General features: G+C 44.0%; 2 protein-coding genes and 1 long non-coding RNA gene across 4 annotated transcripts in view; 2 read left to right on the top strand and 1 right to left on the bottom strand.

The window, feature by feature from the left end:
* Positions 1 to 2: 2 nt before the first annotated feature.
* Positions 3 to 12,852, top strand: LOC106606856 (band 3 anion exchange protein). 2 transcript variants are annotated; one of them, XM_014203255.3, is made up of 20 exons: positions 3 to 162; positions 3,455 to 3,541; positions 3,709 to 3,764; positions 4,316 to 4,419; positions 4,534 to 4,580; positions 4,686 to 4,851; positions 5,052 to 5,260; positions 5,415 to 5,457; positions 5,816 to 6,000; positions 6,159 to 6,366; positions 6,609 to 6,812; positions 6,934 to 7,082; positions 7,297 to 7,491; positions 7,684 to 7,929; positions 8,136 to 8,225; positions 9,981 to 10,147; positions 10,229 to 10,470; positions 10,625 to 10,794; positions 11,273 to 11,446; positions 11,833 to 12,852. In XM_014203255.3, the coding sequence occupies exons 2-20, from the start codon at positions 3,515 to 3,517 to the stop codon at positions 11,908 to 11,910; spliced, it is 2,760 nt and encodes a 919-aa protein (XP_014058730.2). In that variant the 5' UTR covers positions 3 to 162; positions 3,455 to 3,514; the 3' UTR covers positions 11,911 to 12,852. The 2 variants fall into 2 exon arrangements, with proteins under 2 accessions (XP_014058730.2, XP_014058731.2); XM_014203256.3 differs by having other exon boundaries at positions 29 to 88.
* Positions 12,646 to 14,671, bottom strand: LOC123743419 (uncharacterized). Its single transcript, XR_006770189.2, has 2 exons — positions 14,537 to 14,671; positions 12,646 to 13,043 (listed from the first exon to the last, which is right to left on the bottom strand). It is a non-coding gene; the product is annotated as an uncharacterized LOC123743419 (long non-coding RNA).
* LOC106606865 (upstream binding transcription factor) overlaps positions 14,579 to 15,437 on the top strand; it is a 13,712-nt gene continuing 12,853 nt past the window's right edge. Inside the window, 1 exon segment of the mRNA XM_082976454.1 lies at positions 14,579 to 14,671. The gene's annotated coding sequence lies outside the window, so the exon portion shown is untranslated.

The raw sequence follows: 15,437 nt of genomic DNA, 5'->3' as shown, positions 1-15,437 counted from the left end.
CCGGCGTACTTTCAAATGGGTGTTCCCTCCATTTTCTCTCTTTCTCTCTCTGTGCCTCTCCATCAGCCCCAGGTCACTCTATCATTGGGTACGTTTACGTTAGCATCGTGACGATCAACCTATTTCTACTGCCACAGACTAGGCTGAATCACCTTGGTGCAGGTAAGGGTGTGGCCTCCCAGTCCGGGGGTTCGTTACTGGGGTCTGTCATTGAGGGGGCTTGGGGGTCAGTGATATTGAGTGGAGTACAGGTGAGAAAAGGTGGGGATTTGAATGAAACATGTGACAGACAACTTTATCTAACTTTCCATGTATCTGAGGTTTATACTAAAATTGTATCATATATGCCTATCAGTGAGAATACATTTTTAGAATGACATAGCTGCAAGTTGGAGTTTGTCTTTCTACAACCCAAGTCTCTCAATTAGTCTGTTGCTAACTAACCTTACAATGACCCAGGTGTTTTTTTCTTGTTTGTAATTGGTACAAAAATTACTGTAAAATCTAACCAGCATTATGTGTGAGTTGTATAGTACAATTTAAGCTCTGTAGTGTTTGGTTGTGGCCCGTGATGTTTCAAATAACAGCTAACATCACACTTCTCTTCATCAGTTTATTTAGTGATGGTATATGTGAAGAAAGTTGTCTTTTTTAAGTTTTCCCGCTCACCTTAATTTAGTGGTCGACGGGGGTTTAAAAAGCTCAGGGTCACAAGGTTTGAGAGACTATGGCGGTAGTGAACAGTGTCTTCTTATCTGTCCATCAGCCTCTGTTGTTCCAATGTTATTCACATTTGCATAGTATTTCTAATCAGCATTGTTTTATGTGTATTTGGAGCACTACATATTTATTGTGTAACCAGATATATGAAGACACAATTTTAAGTTAATACACATTAAAATATTCTACTTCTCACTGTACACTTAAAGATTTGTACTGCCTGTCATTATACCACGAGTTACCACCAGCCTTTTTTTTTCTTTACTGTTTTTGGAGTAGAGTAGATCTGTTAAATTACAAGTTACTGTACAAAATAGTTGTTACAGTATGAGTTGTAATATTGTAAGTTACCGTAATGGATGACTAGAGCACTAGGGTGTCTGTCTGTCCTGAGGAGGGCGTAACCCAGAGATAAGACTCTGTGAGTCTCCTACTCAAACCACTGCAAGGGCCACACTGTCTCAACAGCTGACTCATGGTTAGGAGCACGGCTCATAGGGGCTGTGACATGAGCTGGTGGTATCTTGATTAAATGGGCCTCAAAATGTGTCAGAAGTGTGTTTATAAGGCTTACTTGTGTAGAGGTTCATATGCCCTGTTGGTTGGGCCTGTGACACATTGTGACCAATTTGGGTTCACTGTGTGTTTGAGTAGCCCATGAAAACATGACAAAAACAGTCCATTTAGAGTTGGCACCAGATTACCCCAGATAAAGTTTACCCCAGATTATCCCAGTTAGAGTTTACCCCAGATTACCCCAGTCAGAGTTTACCCCAGATTACCCCAATTAGACGTTACCCCAGATTACCCCAATTAGAGTTTACTCCAGATTACCACAGTTGGAGTTTACCCCAGATTACCCCAGTTATAGAACTGATGCAGGGGCAGTTGAGTCTCAGGTATTCCCAGAATTATTCTTCAGGCCCAGGGCCATAAGCCCCATCCCTCCCACAAAATGGTCACGATAGAGCTGAGAGGTCTAGACTAGAGCAAGGTCTTAATCGATGTCACTGTTTAACCATTGATTGTGACATTAGAGGGAATCCCCTTAGCTCTTCGGAGACTAAGCCATTGATACGTTTATATTTATAAGGCCATACTGAGACAGCTCCCTTTTCACCTGTGTACCTACGTTGTCCAGCAGAAAAGTGACAACTATTGCCTGCGCTCACATGTGCATTGTTGACTGTGCCTAAGGCCCGTACAGAGCTAGAGGGAAAAGGTTCATTGTTTTTTAAATATTTTTTTATTTAACTAGGCAAGTCAGTTAAAAACAAATTCTTATTTACAATGACGGCCTACCAAAAAGCAAAAGGCCTCCTGCGGGGACGAGGGCCTGGGATAAGAAAATAAAAAAAAATACAATATAAATATAGGACAAAACACACATCACAACAACAGAGACACAACACTACATAAAGAGAGACCTAAGACAACAACATAACAAGGCAGCAAAACATGACAACACAGCATGGTAGCACATAACATGAAAATAACATGGTAGCAACACAACATGGTAGCAGCACAAAAACATGGTAGAAACATTATTGGGAAAAGTCAACAGCACAAAGGTCAAGAAGGTAGAGACAACAATACATCACACAAAGCAGCCACAACTGTCAGTAAGAGTGTCCATGATTGAGTCTTTGAATAAAGAGATTGAGATAAAACTGTCCAGTTTGAGTGTTTGTTGCAGCTCGTTCCAGTCACTAGCTGCAGCGAACTGAAAAGAGGAGCGACCCAGGGATGTGTGTGCTTTGGGGACCTTTAACAGAATGTGACTGGCAGAACGGGTGTTGTATGTGGAGGATGAGGGCTGCTGTAGATATCTCAGATAGGGGGGAGTGAGGCCTCAGAGGGTTTTATAAATAAGCATCAACCAGTGGGTCTTGCGACGGGGATATAGAGATGACTAGTTTACAGAGGAGTATGTGCAGTGCGTGCAGTGCAGTGATGTGTCCTATAAGGAGCATTGGTGGCAAATCTGATGGCCGAATGGTAAAGAACATCTAGCCGCTCGAGAGCACCCTTACCTGCCGATCTATAAATTATGTCTCTGTAATCTAGTATGGGTAGGATGGTCATCTGAATCAGGGTTAGAGGAGCGATTACGATAGAGGAAACCAAGTCTAGACTTAACTTTAACCTGCAGATTTGATATGTGTGAGAGAAGGACAGTGTACCGTCTAGCCATACTCCCAAGTACTTGTATGAGGTGACTACCTCAAGCTCTAAACCCTCGGAGGTAGTAATCACACCTGTGGGGAGAGGGGCATTCTTCTTACCAAACCACATGACCTTTGTTTTGGAGGTGTTCAGAACAAGGTTAAGGGTAGAGAAAGCTTGTTGGACACTAAGAAAGGTTTGTTGTAGAGCATTTAACACAAAATCCGGGGAGGGTTCTCTGCCCCTTCCATTTGGAACAAGCTTCAAGTAGTCCTGGAAATTACAAGAGCTCCTACATTTAAATTTGTTTAAAGCAAGGGTAAACACTATGATATAAAATGAAGTGAGGGGCTGTCAGTGTTTTGACCCATAGTTGCACGACACTTCCCTAAACCATGTTGTTGCTTTTTTTAAACTGTAGTGTTTTGCTTTTTTGGCCAGGTCTCTCTTGTAAGACATTGTTCATTTCAATGGTAAAATAAAGATCAAATGCATGTCTGTATTTCATGTGTCTAATTCTAGTGTGTTTGTGTTTATTAATTTATGTCAATGTGCATTCACATTACAGGGTATGCACAAACGTTGCTGAAAGTTTAAGGACAGACGAAGCAAGCACTGACACACTCCAATGGAGAACGATCTGTCTTTTGGAGAGGTGGATGAAACACATTTTTATTGCAGTAATGCAGTAAATGGGATGGGCAAATATGAATTGTCAATTCAAAGTATTTGTAGCATTTTATTTACATCTTTTACTTTGACCATTATCTCCCCCCCCCCCCCCCCCCCCCCCCCCATCTTTCTCTCTCTGATTCCTTCCAGGATGTCATGTCCTATGAGGAGGAGAGTGACTCTGCTTTCCCATCTCCGATCAGACCGTGAGTGCTCTCCCCTCTTAAAAGTTCATTTTTTAAGTCTAATTAGCATTTCCTTATACAAGAAGTCCAACCTGAACAATATTTGAAGGAATTAAATGAATGGGTGAAAGAGTCTAAAACAAGATATTGTGAATGCAGCTACATCAAGTGGTTGTCTAGATTGTCAGTGAGAGTGATCAGTAGGGCTACTGTAAATGATTATACAACACCACCCCCCACTGGTCTAAACCAGCATGACATCCTTATCTGAGAAGGCAGGACTGATAATGCAGAGCTTGCCCAAGTCTCTCACTGAAGTCACCAATCTCTGGTAACACAGCCAGCGAATGGTTCTGAGGCTAATATACAGACATCATACAGGCTTTTGCTGCCCCTTTTGGCCAGAACGCCAAACACCAGGAGCTGCAGGTACTTCATGAAAGAAAGGAGCACAACCTGGCCTGTTGTCTGTAAGATCTGGTGAGACATGGACAGGTGTTGAGGAGCAGAACACCTGCGTCCCGTACCCCCCCTCACTAACCTGGTTCTCCCCCCTCCCCCTCCCTCCCCAGGACCCCACCGGGCCACAGTGGCAACTATGACCTGGAGCAGAGCAGGCAGGAAGAGGACAGCGACCAGGCCATCCAGAGCATCGTCATTCACACCGACCCAGAGGGTGAGCACTAAACGCCCATCAACACATTCTCTCTACTCCCCTCTGTATGTCTCTCCTACACAAGTACACCTCCTATGGAGTGCTAGGACTGAACACTACCTCTCTGTATTTCAGCCTATCTGAACCTGAACACCAACGCCAACACCAGAGGGGATGCTCAGGTAAGCCCCATTTGGGGTATAGCATCAAATAAACGGATACCTAGTATATTGACAAGGAAGTTGCCATTTTGAACCTGAGCATGATGTTGTGTGTGTGTGTCTCAGGCCTATGTGGAGCTGAATGAGCTCATGGGCAACAGCTGGCAGGAGACTGGCCGCTGGGTGGGCTATGAGGAGAATTTGAACCCAGCAACGGGCAAGTGGGGCCCCTCCCACGTCTCCTACCTCACCTTCAAGAGTCTGATCCAGCTTCGCAAGATCATGAGCACAGGTGGCTATCTGGAACAAATTCACTGTGTTTATCACTCAATCTATAATAATTTCTTGACATAATCTGGATAATTTCATGATGTTATTAGCAAATGAATCTTTTCTCAGAGCCACCATATGAAACCGTATTTCCAACAATAGATGACAGGCAGCAACAGGCCATGTTTGACCTATCCCAAAACTCTGTCTGTGTGTGTTCAGGTGCGATCATTCTGGACCTGCAGGCCAGCAGTCTGTCTGCTGTGGCTGAGAAGGTGGTGGATGAATTGCGGAGCAAGGGTGAGATCCGTGCCACTGATAGAGATGGCCTGCTGAGGGCTCTACTGCAGAGACGCAGTCAGTCTGAGGGAGCTGGAGCTCGACCCCTGGGAGGAGACATCGAGATGCAGACATTCTCTGTCACCAAGCAGGTAACACTAGGCTTAGGATCTATATCCCACCGCTAAATCTAAATATCATTCTAGCACTTCATGACTTCATTTAACCTCTCTTCCTCTTTCTTTGATAAATCTATCTTTCTCTCCCAATATCTCACTAACTGACCTTCCTCCCTTTGCTTTTCAGAGAGATACAACTGATAGCGTGGAAGCCTCCATTGTCCTCTCAGGTAAATCGTGTGTGAAAAGTGAAATACAACTCACCACCAACTTTTTACATTTATTTTACTAGGCAAGTCAGTTAAGAACAAATTCTTATTTACAATGGCGGCCTACACTGGCCAAACCCGGACAACGCTGGGCCAATTGTGCGCCGCCCTATGGGACTCCCAATCACGGCCGGTTGTGATACCGCCTAGAATCGAACCAGAGTGTCTGTAGTGACGCCTCTAGTACTGAGATGCAGTGCCTTAGACCGCTGCGCCACTCGGCCCAACTGGATACTCTGCCTGATTTGCCTATTCAACCATTTATTCTAAAGAATATGGAGACTGTAATCTAAGCTCTATATGTGTGTGTTTGTTCCAGGGGTGATGGACTCCCTGGAGAAGCCTGTCGTGGCCTTCGTCAGGCTGGGGGACTCTGTGGTGATAGAGGGGGCCCTGGAGGCCCCTGTGCCGGTGCGCTTCGTCTTTGTGCTGGTGGGCCCCAGCCAGGGAGGAGTGGATTACCATGAGAGTGGCCGTGCCATGGCTGCCCTTATGGCTGACTGGGTGAGAAAATAGGAGTGGAAAGAGGGATGGGACTTATTAAGGCCAAGGAGCGCAAGGGGGGAGGGGAAGAATGAGGAGATGCTTCATAGTATCTAGATAAATCTTTTCAGTGTTTTACAATAGCTAACCATGCTTTCCCCACGTCTCTGGTCCTACAGGTATTTAGTCTGGAGGCTTACCTAGCCCAGACTAACAAGGAATTGACCAATGCCATCGCTGATTTCATGGACTGCAGCATCGTCATCCCACCCACTGAGATCCAGGACAAGGGCATGCTCCAGCCAATCATTGACTTCCAGAAGAAGATGCTGAAGGACAGACTCCGCCCCTCTGACACCCGAATCATATTTGCTGGCGGGGCCAAAGGTCAGTCACACAGACTAACCCTGTAGTTACAACTAATCTAAATCTACATATAACTTGTTAATTCAATTTCCAAATTAGGGATTGTTTACGTTTGGCCTACATTTCCTTCTAATATGTTTTTCCAAATAAAATTGATGTTTAGAAAATGCAGAGATTCTGGAGATTCTAGTCTAAACACATCCAAAACACTTGCTCTGTCTGTGCTCATTTTGAGTCATTATTTGTTTTGTTTTTGTATCCAGCTGATGAGGCCGATGAGGAGCCAAGAGAAGACCCGCTGGCCCGGACAGGCATTCCCTTCGGCGGGATGATAAAGGACATGAAGCGGCGGTACCGCCATTACATCAGTGACTTCACAGACGCCCTCAACCCCCAGGTCCTGGCTGCTGTCATCTTCATCTACTTCGCTGCCCTGTCCCCTGCCATCACCTTCGGAGGCCTGCTGGGTGAGTTCATGTCTGAAGGAGGGACCCACCTAGTATCATAGAGGACAGGAGCACTGACTGACTCTATATAGGATTTGTGGGTAGGCCTGCATAACAACATCCCCCTGACCTCTGCCTCCAGCCGATAAGACGGAGCACATGATGGGCGTGTCTGAGCTGATGATCTCCACCTGCGTCCAAGGCATCATCTTTGCCTTCATCGCAGCCCAGCCTACACTGGTCATCGGCTTCTCTGGACCACTGCTGGTGTTTGAGGAGGCCTTCTTTGCGGTATGTATCATAGAACTTTCACATAACAGCTCAGTGAGCCCTAGCTCTGACCCCCGATGACAGTATGCTGAGCCATCACTGCTTCATGTCCTCAGGATGTCAATCATATTAGACATGATTTGCATTGGCTATTATGATAACTATGAATTTCAAAGTTACAATGCAAGTACATCATTAACACAAACAACTTATTTTTATAAATCCCATTGTCTAGTTCTGCAAGTCCCAGGAGATTGAGTACATTGTGGGCCGTATCTGGGTAGGCCTGTGGCTGGTGATCATCGTGGTGGTTATCGTGGCCGTGGAGGGCAGCTTCCTGGTCAAATTCATCTCCCGCTTCACGCAGGAGATCTTCTCCATCCTCATCTCCCTCATCTTCATCTACGAGACCTTCAGCAAGCTCGGCAAGGTACCACACATCACTCCACCTCATCTCCTCACATCCATCCCAACATTTACATCCATCCATCATCCTAAGCACTTTTTTATACCTCAACTGTAAATACAAAAATAAAACCTGTTTTTCTCCTTTCCTTCACACCCCTCCTGTCCTCTGCTGCTAATTCATCTACATACCTACTTTTCTTCTCTTGTTATTCAGATCTTCAAAGCTCACCCTCTGGTTCTGAACTATGAGCACTTGAACGACACCCTGGACAACCCTTTCCACCCGGTGGTCAAGGAGGAAGTAAAGCATCTTGATGATGGCAACATTACAGTGCTCGAGGTCATACATGAGAGGGCCTACCCCAACACCGCCCTGCTTTCCATGTGTCTTATGTTCGGGTGTTTCTTCATCGCATACTTCCTCCGTCAGTTCAAAAATGGCCACTTCCTCCCTGGACCGGTAAGAGCTACAGCTGTTTTCAACAGTGATGACTACTGTATGTCTGTGAGCAAAGCGAACTTTTAACAACCTGGTGCTTACACAGTATTTTACTGCTGGACAGTATTGAAGAGAGATGAATCAGGATAGGGTCTTTTAGGGCTGGAGAGCCCCCTCTGTGTTCTGTGTGTGATAGCCTTCACTTCATATGTTTTCCCTATCACCAGATTCGTCGGATGATTGGAGATTTTGGTGTTCCCATCGCCATTTTCTTCATGATCGCTGTGGATATCACCATTGAGGATGCCTACACTCAGGTTAGTGATGTATAGGTTTGTGTTGCCTTGACTAAAAGGTGATCTCGGTGTATAACATATTACTCTATCCTTAAACTGTTTCATGTAAAAAGGGATATCTAGTAATAGATTAAATGCAGCATACAGTGAGGGAAAAAAATATTTGATCCCCTGCTGATTTTGTACGTTTGCCCACTGACAAAGAAATGATCATTCTATAATTTTAATGGTAGGTTTATTTGAACAGTGAGAGACAGAATAACAACAAAAAAATCCAGAAAAACGCATGTCAAAAATGTTATAAAATGATTTGCATTTTAATGAGGGAAATAAGTATTTGACCCCTCTGCAAAACATGACTTAGTACTTGGTGGCAAAACCCTTGTTGGCAATCACAGAGGTCAGTCGTTTCTTGTAGTTGGCCACCAGGTTTGCACACAGCTCAGGAGGGATTTTGTCCCACTCCTCTCTGCAGATCTTCTCCAAGTCATTAAGATTTTGAGGCTGAAGTTTGGCAACTCGAACCTTCAGCTCCCTCCACAGATTTTCTATGGGATTAAGGTCTGGAGACTGGCTAGGCCACTCCAGGACCTTAATGTGCTTCTTCTTGAGCCACTCCTTTGTTGCCTTGGCCGTGTGTTTTGGGTCATTGTCATGCTGGAATACCCATCCATGACCCATTTTCAATGCCTTGGCTGAGGGAAGGAGGTTCTCACCCAAGATTTGATGGTACATGGCCCTGTCCATCGTCCCTTTGATGCGGTGAAGTTGTCCTGTCCCCTTAGCAGAAAAACACTCCCAAAGCATAATGTTTCCACCTCCATGTTTGACGGTGGAGATGGTGTTCTTAGGGTCATAGGCAGCATTCCTCTTCCTCCAAACACGGCGAGTTGAGTTGATGCCAAAGAGCTCCATTTTGGTCTCATCTGGCCACAACACTTTCACCCAGTTGTCCTCTGAATCATTCAGATGTTCATTGGCAAACTTCAGACGGGCATGTATATGTGCTTTCTTGAGCAGGGGGACCTTGCGGGCGCTGCAGGATTTCAGTCCTTCACGATGTAGTGTGTTACCAATTGTTTTCTTGGTGACTATGATCCCAGCTGCCTTGAGATCATTGACAATATCTTCCTGTGTAGTTCTGGACTGATTCCTCACCGTTCTCATGATCATTGCAACTCCACGAGGTAAGATCTTGCATGGAGCCCCAGGCCGAGGGAGATTGACAGTTCTTTTGTGTTTCTTCCATTTGCGAATAATTGCACCAACTGTTGTCACCTTCTCACCAAGCTGCTTGGCGATGGTTTTGTAGCCTATTCCAGCCTTGTGTAGGTCTACAATCTTGTCCCTGACATCCCTGGAGAGCTCTTTGGTCTTGGCCATGGTGGAGAGTTTGGAATCTGATTGATTGATTGCTTCTGTGGACAGGTATCTTTTATACAGGTAACAAACTGAGATTAGGAGCACTCCCTTTAAGAGTGTGCTCTTAATCTCAGCTCGTTACCTGTATAAAAGACACCTGGGAGCCAGAAATCTTTCTGATTGAGAGGGGGTCAAATACTTATTTCCCTCATTAAAATGCTAATCAATTTATAACATTTTTGACATGCGTTTTCCTGGATTTTTTTGTTGTTATTCTGTCTCTCACTGTTCAAATAAACCTACCATTCAAATTATAGACTGATCATTTCTTTGTCGGTGGGCAAACGTACAAAATCAGCAGGGGATCAAATACTTTTTTCCCTCACTGTATGTATTTTGTGTGTCCCCTGGCAGAAACTTGTGGTGCCCAAGGGTCTTATGGTGTCCAACCCCGATGCCAGAGGCTGGTTCATCAACCCCCTGGGAGAGAAGAAGCCTTTCCCCGCCTGGATGATGGGGGCGTGTTGCGTGCCAGCCCTGCTGGTCTTCATCCTCATCTTCCTCGAGTCCCAGATCACTACGTTAGTAAAATCGTCTTCATGTCCATAGTCCCTCCACAACCGCCAAGCCTCCTCTCATTGTTTGACCTCTGACCTTTCTAGGCTGATTGTGAGCAAACCAGAGAGGAAGATGGTGAAGGGCTCTGGTTTCCATCTGGACCTGCTCATCCTGGTCACCATGGGTGGCATCGCCTCCCTGTTTGGGGTGCCCTGGCTGAGTGCCGCCACCGTGCGTTCTGTCACCCATGCCAACGCCCTCACTGTCATGAGCAAGGGACCCAAGCCTGAGATCGAGAAGGTGCTGGAGCAAAGGATCAGCGGCATGCTTGTGGCTGCCATGGTCGGTAAGTGCTACCATATAGGTTACTGAGATTTAGCTTATGCAGTCGATCCCGACGAACAGACAGAACACTGGGTGTCTAAAGAATAGGTCAGCACAGTCCTTTGTTGAGCTCCTAATAATGTCTGAGAAATGTTCGTTGTTCCTGCTATTCCCAGGTGTGTCTATTCTCTTGGAGCCTATCCTGAAGATGATTCCCATGACGGCTCTGTTTGGAATCTTCCTCTACATGGGTATAACCTCACTCAGTGGGATCCAGATGTGGGACCGAATGCTTCTGCTTATTGTACCCAGGAAATACTATCCTGCTGACGCCTACGCACAAAGGGTATGCTGCCTCTCTCCACGCCCCAATTGTCCTCCTTTCTGTTTCATAATTTTATATCATTATTTAATTTATGAAACATACCAGACAATTCCTACACAATAACACACTGTGGCAATCACAACGTAATTATCTGAAAAATCATACATTTCCTTTGCACTAACAAGTTTTACACCACAGTAAATATCAGGGGCGAAACTTTGGTTTTAGAAGTGGGGGAGACATCATTTTGTATTTTATTTTAATGCAATCGGATAAACACTCCAAACAGCCTACCCGACCACTCGGAGGCGTCCACATGGTCCTAAAGCACACCATTGCCTTGTTTTGTATCACATTCCAAAGATAAAACTGGGGGGGACAAAAATGCTATTTCAGAATGTGCCAGTCCCCAGTGAAGGTTATGCCCCTGGTAAACATAAGTATATATCCAATGTGTTGCCCCTGTCTTAACCCTCCTTCTCTCATCTCCTTACTGCAGGTAACTACTATGAAGATGCACTTGTTCACTCTGATCCAGATGGTGTGTTTGGGAGCTCTCTGGATGGTGAAGATGAGTGCCTTCTCCCTGGCTCTGCCCTTTGTCCTCATCCTCACCATCCCCCTGCGCATGGCCATCACTGGAACACTCTTCACTGACAAGGAAATGAAATGTGTAAGTGGCACACACATGTTTTAATGTGGTTAACTACAATCACAACACATACATATGTTTTGGGTAGGAGCCTGGTCCCAGGTTAGTACCTTATGTTGTCATGCCGATGAGTGGTCAGAAGATTTAGCTAAATCACATACACATGAGAACAGTATGGACCTGATGGAATCTGCAGAGAACATTTTCAAAATACCTATTCAGCTGTTGATCAATAGAATGTCAGTATAGCTATTCATTTTCTACATATTGGGTTCAGTATTATTTGTATTGGAAATGCTATATTTCAAATCATTTCAGGAGGTTTAGAATAAATTCTGCCTCTAATAAATCAGTGTGACTCAACTAAACTGTGTGTTTCTCTAATGAGACTGTGTGATCTGTTGTAGCTGGATGCCTCTGATGGCAAGGTGAAGTTCGAAGAGGAGCCAGGAGAGGATATGTACAACGAGTCCCCGTTGCCATGAACACCTGGACACGATCTTTCACTTCTCAACTCGCTGCGAGGATCCAGTGAACTCAAACAATGCTTTAATAGGGACCGGTGTCTAACACATTTATTAGTATGTGCCATCAAAAAATATTCTTTAGGAAAATGTATTTTTAGCCAACTGTCCTGAAACCTCATTGCAATTGGGTATGTTTGTGTGCCATGCTAAAATGAAGGTCTCGGGTAAGCATTCAAACCTTTTTAATGACAGATAGCCTAATATTCTACACTATTAATATGACAATTAACATTTATCTCTCAAATACCCAAATAATGCCAAAAATATAATCCCATCACTATTAGGCAGATAAATAGATAAATGCAATATTATAAGTCACACGAAAATGCTTTCTATGGGACTGTTATTTTAGCCTTGGTTCTGTAGCCTATTTTATACCCTAGTTACATTACTCTCCCTTGTTAGTTTGGTTTTATGCTTCATTGTGATTCATTGTGTGCTTATTGAATGAAAGTATTTTGTAGATGACCTTTTGTTCTTGCTGTTTTGTTTAGTTGCAAGCTAAAGTGTGAGTATGGAGTTAAAATCATCTTAGTTCTATTGTTGGGTGTCCAGTGGTGTCACTCATTCAGTTCTTATACCTAAATACATATTTACTTCAGGATGTAATGCTTTCGGGATGGCTAAGGTGAGAGGGATACATATAGGAAAATGATTGATTAATCACTGAATGAATTGTAACAATATAATGATTATGTGGGAGAGAAATGTGTAAATATGACAAATGAATCACAGCAATAAGATCTGACTATAGGCCCATTGCACTATTTTTTCATTGATCAGGGACAGGTGTAAAAGGACAGCTGTATATTTGGTTTATTGTATGTGGATGTGTGTTTGAATCACTGTACAACTGCTGTTTTGATTTTCACCCAACCAATTAAAAACATTTTAAACCCTTTCATTTTTTTATTTGAGACATTCCATCACTTTATTCATCAATGGTAGGAGGGCTGACAGTGCTGGTCCACAGGAGCACTGAGAAGGGCGCCACTCCAACACGGTTTAACGAGGCTGTGCGCTCATTGGAAAGTCATTTGTTTCCAATGGATCTGGCTGTCTGGATTGGATGGCTGGATTACGCCCACAAACTGACAAGGTGGAGTTGGAAGAAATTACATGAGTGAGAAAATGAAACCGTCAAATAGGCTACTAGACTTTGCAAATAGGAGCACCACTAAAAGTATAGGCCTATCCATGGAATACAATTCCAGTATCGTTTTCGCAATCTGTCAACAGAGTTAGCGCTGGCATGAATATGTTTATGACACTTTTTTCTCTCAAAATGTTCAGTAGGCTTTAACACTGCAGATTGTTATTAAATGTTATAGTTATTATGCTATAATTTGTGGAATTACTTTGATGTAACAACAGCTGACTAAAGTTCCACTTAGATATAGGCAGCTGTCTGGGACAAATAACTTTTACTAAAGTATCGGTAGTCTAAAAGATTTGCACTCGCTCATTGTCCTCGGTTGGCAACGGCGGGTCGGAGAGCTAAATGTAGAAAAATAGTATGGCTGTGGGTGATGCGTTCGGCAGCGGGGGAGAGATCGAAAATGCGGATGTCTTTGCTAAGAGAAATGGTCGGATCGAGAGAGCTACGCGTTGAGTGGAAGGAGAAAGCAAGTGAGATGGAGGCGGGGGGAAGTTCCCATCTCTGCGGGGACTGGAGCGCCTGTGCCCTGGACTGGCGGCGCAGTGCTGGCTAACATTCAACCCAACCCTTGTTCCACAACGAGCTCTACTCACGCTGAGACAGGTAAGGCTCACAGCCACCTCCGTCAATTCGACTGCTCAAAAAATATATAATCAAAATTATTTCCACAAACAATTTACGCTCAATATGGTTTATTTTCTCCCTTGAGTAATTTTAAAAGAACACCTCATCTTGAATGCGTTGTGTTAGCAAAACACTGACTACTGTAGGGTAGACCATTCCGAGGTCGCCATACCCGAATTTCCTCTCCTTTACCACGGGTAAGAAATGCGAACTATAGGGTATACATATGGTATAAATGTATAACATTTGCATTGATTATGGATCACCGTCTATTTGGAATTTAATTCACCAATGTATCTTATTTTCTGCTAAGAATTGATTATTTCCGCGCCGAGACCTCCATGCGGTTGTTGACAGAACCAGCCGCCTCTCTGGTTAGCCATCATGGATCTCAGTTTAATATCTCACCGTGTGGGCTCGCCCTCTATCTCGCTTGACAACCATCATTGCCAACCTGCGAAAACCAGTCTTTGGTACTGTTATAGTTGCCTATGATCCTGGTGCGGGCAGGTTAGTTGCACACCCAGGCTTACTTTAAACCCCATTTCTTGCTAAGCATGTAGTGCGCCATATGAGCTTGTCACGGTCGGTATCCTAACTGACTCTCGCTTTGCCTGTAGCATGGCGGCTCTGGAACCATCCTCGCGCCAGTGAACCATTTGCAATCTCGGATGTACAAATATTTCATTCTGTGTGGTGTCAACTTGATACAATGTAGCCGCGGATTGAAACCTTGTGAATGATGATAGATTGTAATTACGTATCCTCATTTCAATTCTGAAGATTAGCGAAGATTGTTACCATTTATTTCCCTTTTTCTTCATTCGTGTGCCTCAGTCTTCATGACCCATCCTCGCCACACGGCTACAAAACCTGGTTTACCCCGTGTTCAACAACAGCTGAAAGAAAAGTCGGGGTGGATAGAACCGTTTCACGGTGAGTTTGTTCATTTAAATCGTTGTTTTTCAAGAAACACAACAGTGAATTTGTCTGTCTGAGATGAATGATTTTCTAAACATGATTCTCTTTCATGGAGACGAGGTCAGTGTTCGGGTCGCAGTCGTTTGGAACTGGATTTTTTCCTATGGGTTAATGCAAAACTAGTAACGTTAGGCCAATAGGTAATATTTTGAACGACCAATTACAAATGCATTTATCTAGTTAACGTTCCCTGCTATATTGATTGCACCCTAAATGTATATACAAAATAAAAACGTAAATCATTATCCATGGTGAATCCCCTGAAGTTAGCCAAGCTTTAGCTAGCTACCATAAAAGTTGACTGGTCTGGTGGTGGTTTTCATATTTTACATTTACAGTAGCTGGCTAACTAGCTACTATACCTTTTTAAACCTTAAAATATTTAGATTATTGTCATTTAATTAATTTTGCAGGTGGCCACCGTGTTGCCTAACATATTGCTGTAAATTAATGTAAATCTGATGGTTGCTAACATAATATAGCTAGCGAGTTAGCAGCTAGCTAACCATTGCATTGAACCAGCGTAGTGCGGTTGTAGCTAGCTAGCGCGGTCGTTGGCTCGGTTGGGGTTTGTCTACCCCCCCGAACCATCTTGTCATACCAGGATATTACTTTTAAATTTCCCCTAAACTGCATTGATTTATTGGGACACTAGCTAACTATGTCCAACCACTGTTTTAAACGCATCATTAGACCAGCGATAATTGTATCCCCCCTTAAA

The sequence above is a fragment of the Salmo salar genome, chromosome 06 (assembly GCF_965601325.2).
Source record: "Salmo salar chromosome 06, fSalSal1, whole genome shotgun sequence".
NCBI lineage: Eukaryota > Metazoa > Chordata > Actinopteri > Salmoniformes > Salmonidae > Salmo > Salmo salar.
The sequence above is the reverse complement of the archived record's forward strand: the minus strand, read 5'-3'. Positions and strand labels throughout refer to the sequence as shown.

What these genes read in the sequence shown, in the direction of transcription:
- LOC106606856 (XM_014203255.3), top strand. Translation starts at nt 3,515, where the DNA reads ATGGAGAACGATCTGTCTTTTGGAGAG. An exon ending in ATTTGCTGGCGGGGCCAAAG is followed by an intron (nt 6,367 to 6,608) that starts GTCAGTCACACA and finishes TTTTGTATCCAG; the next exon opens with CTGATGAGGCCGATGAGGAG. An exon ending in CCTTCAGCAAGCTCGGCAAG is followed by an intron (nt 7,492 to 7,683) that starts GTACCACACATC and finishes CTTGTTATTCAG; the next exon opens with ATCTTCAAAGCTCACCCTCT.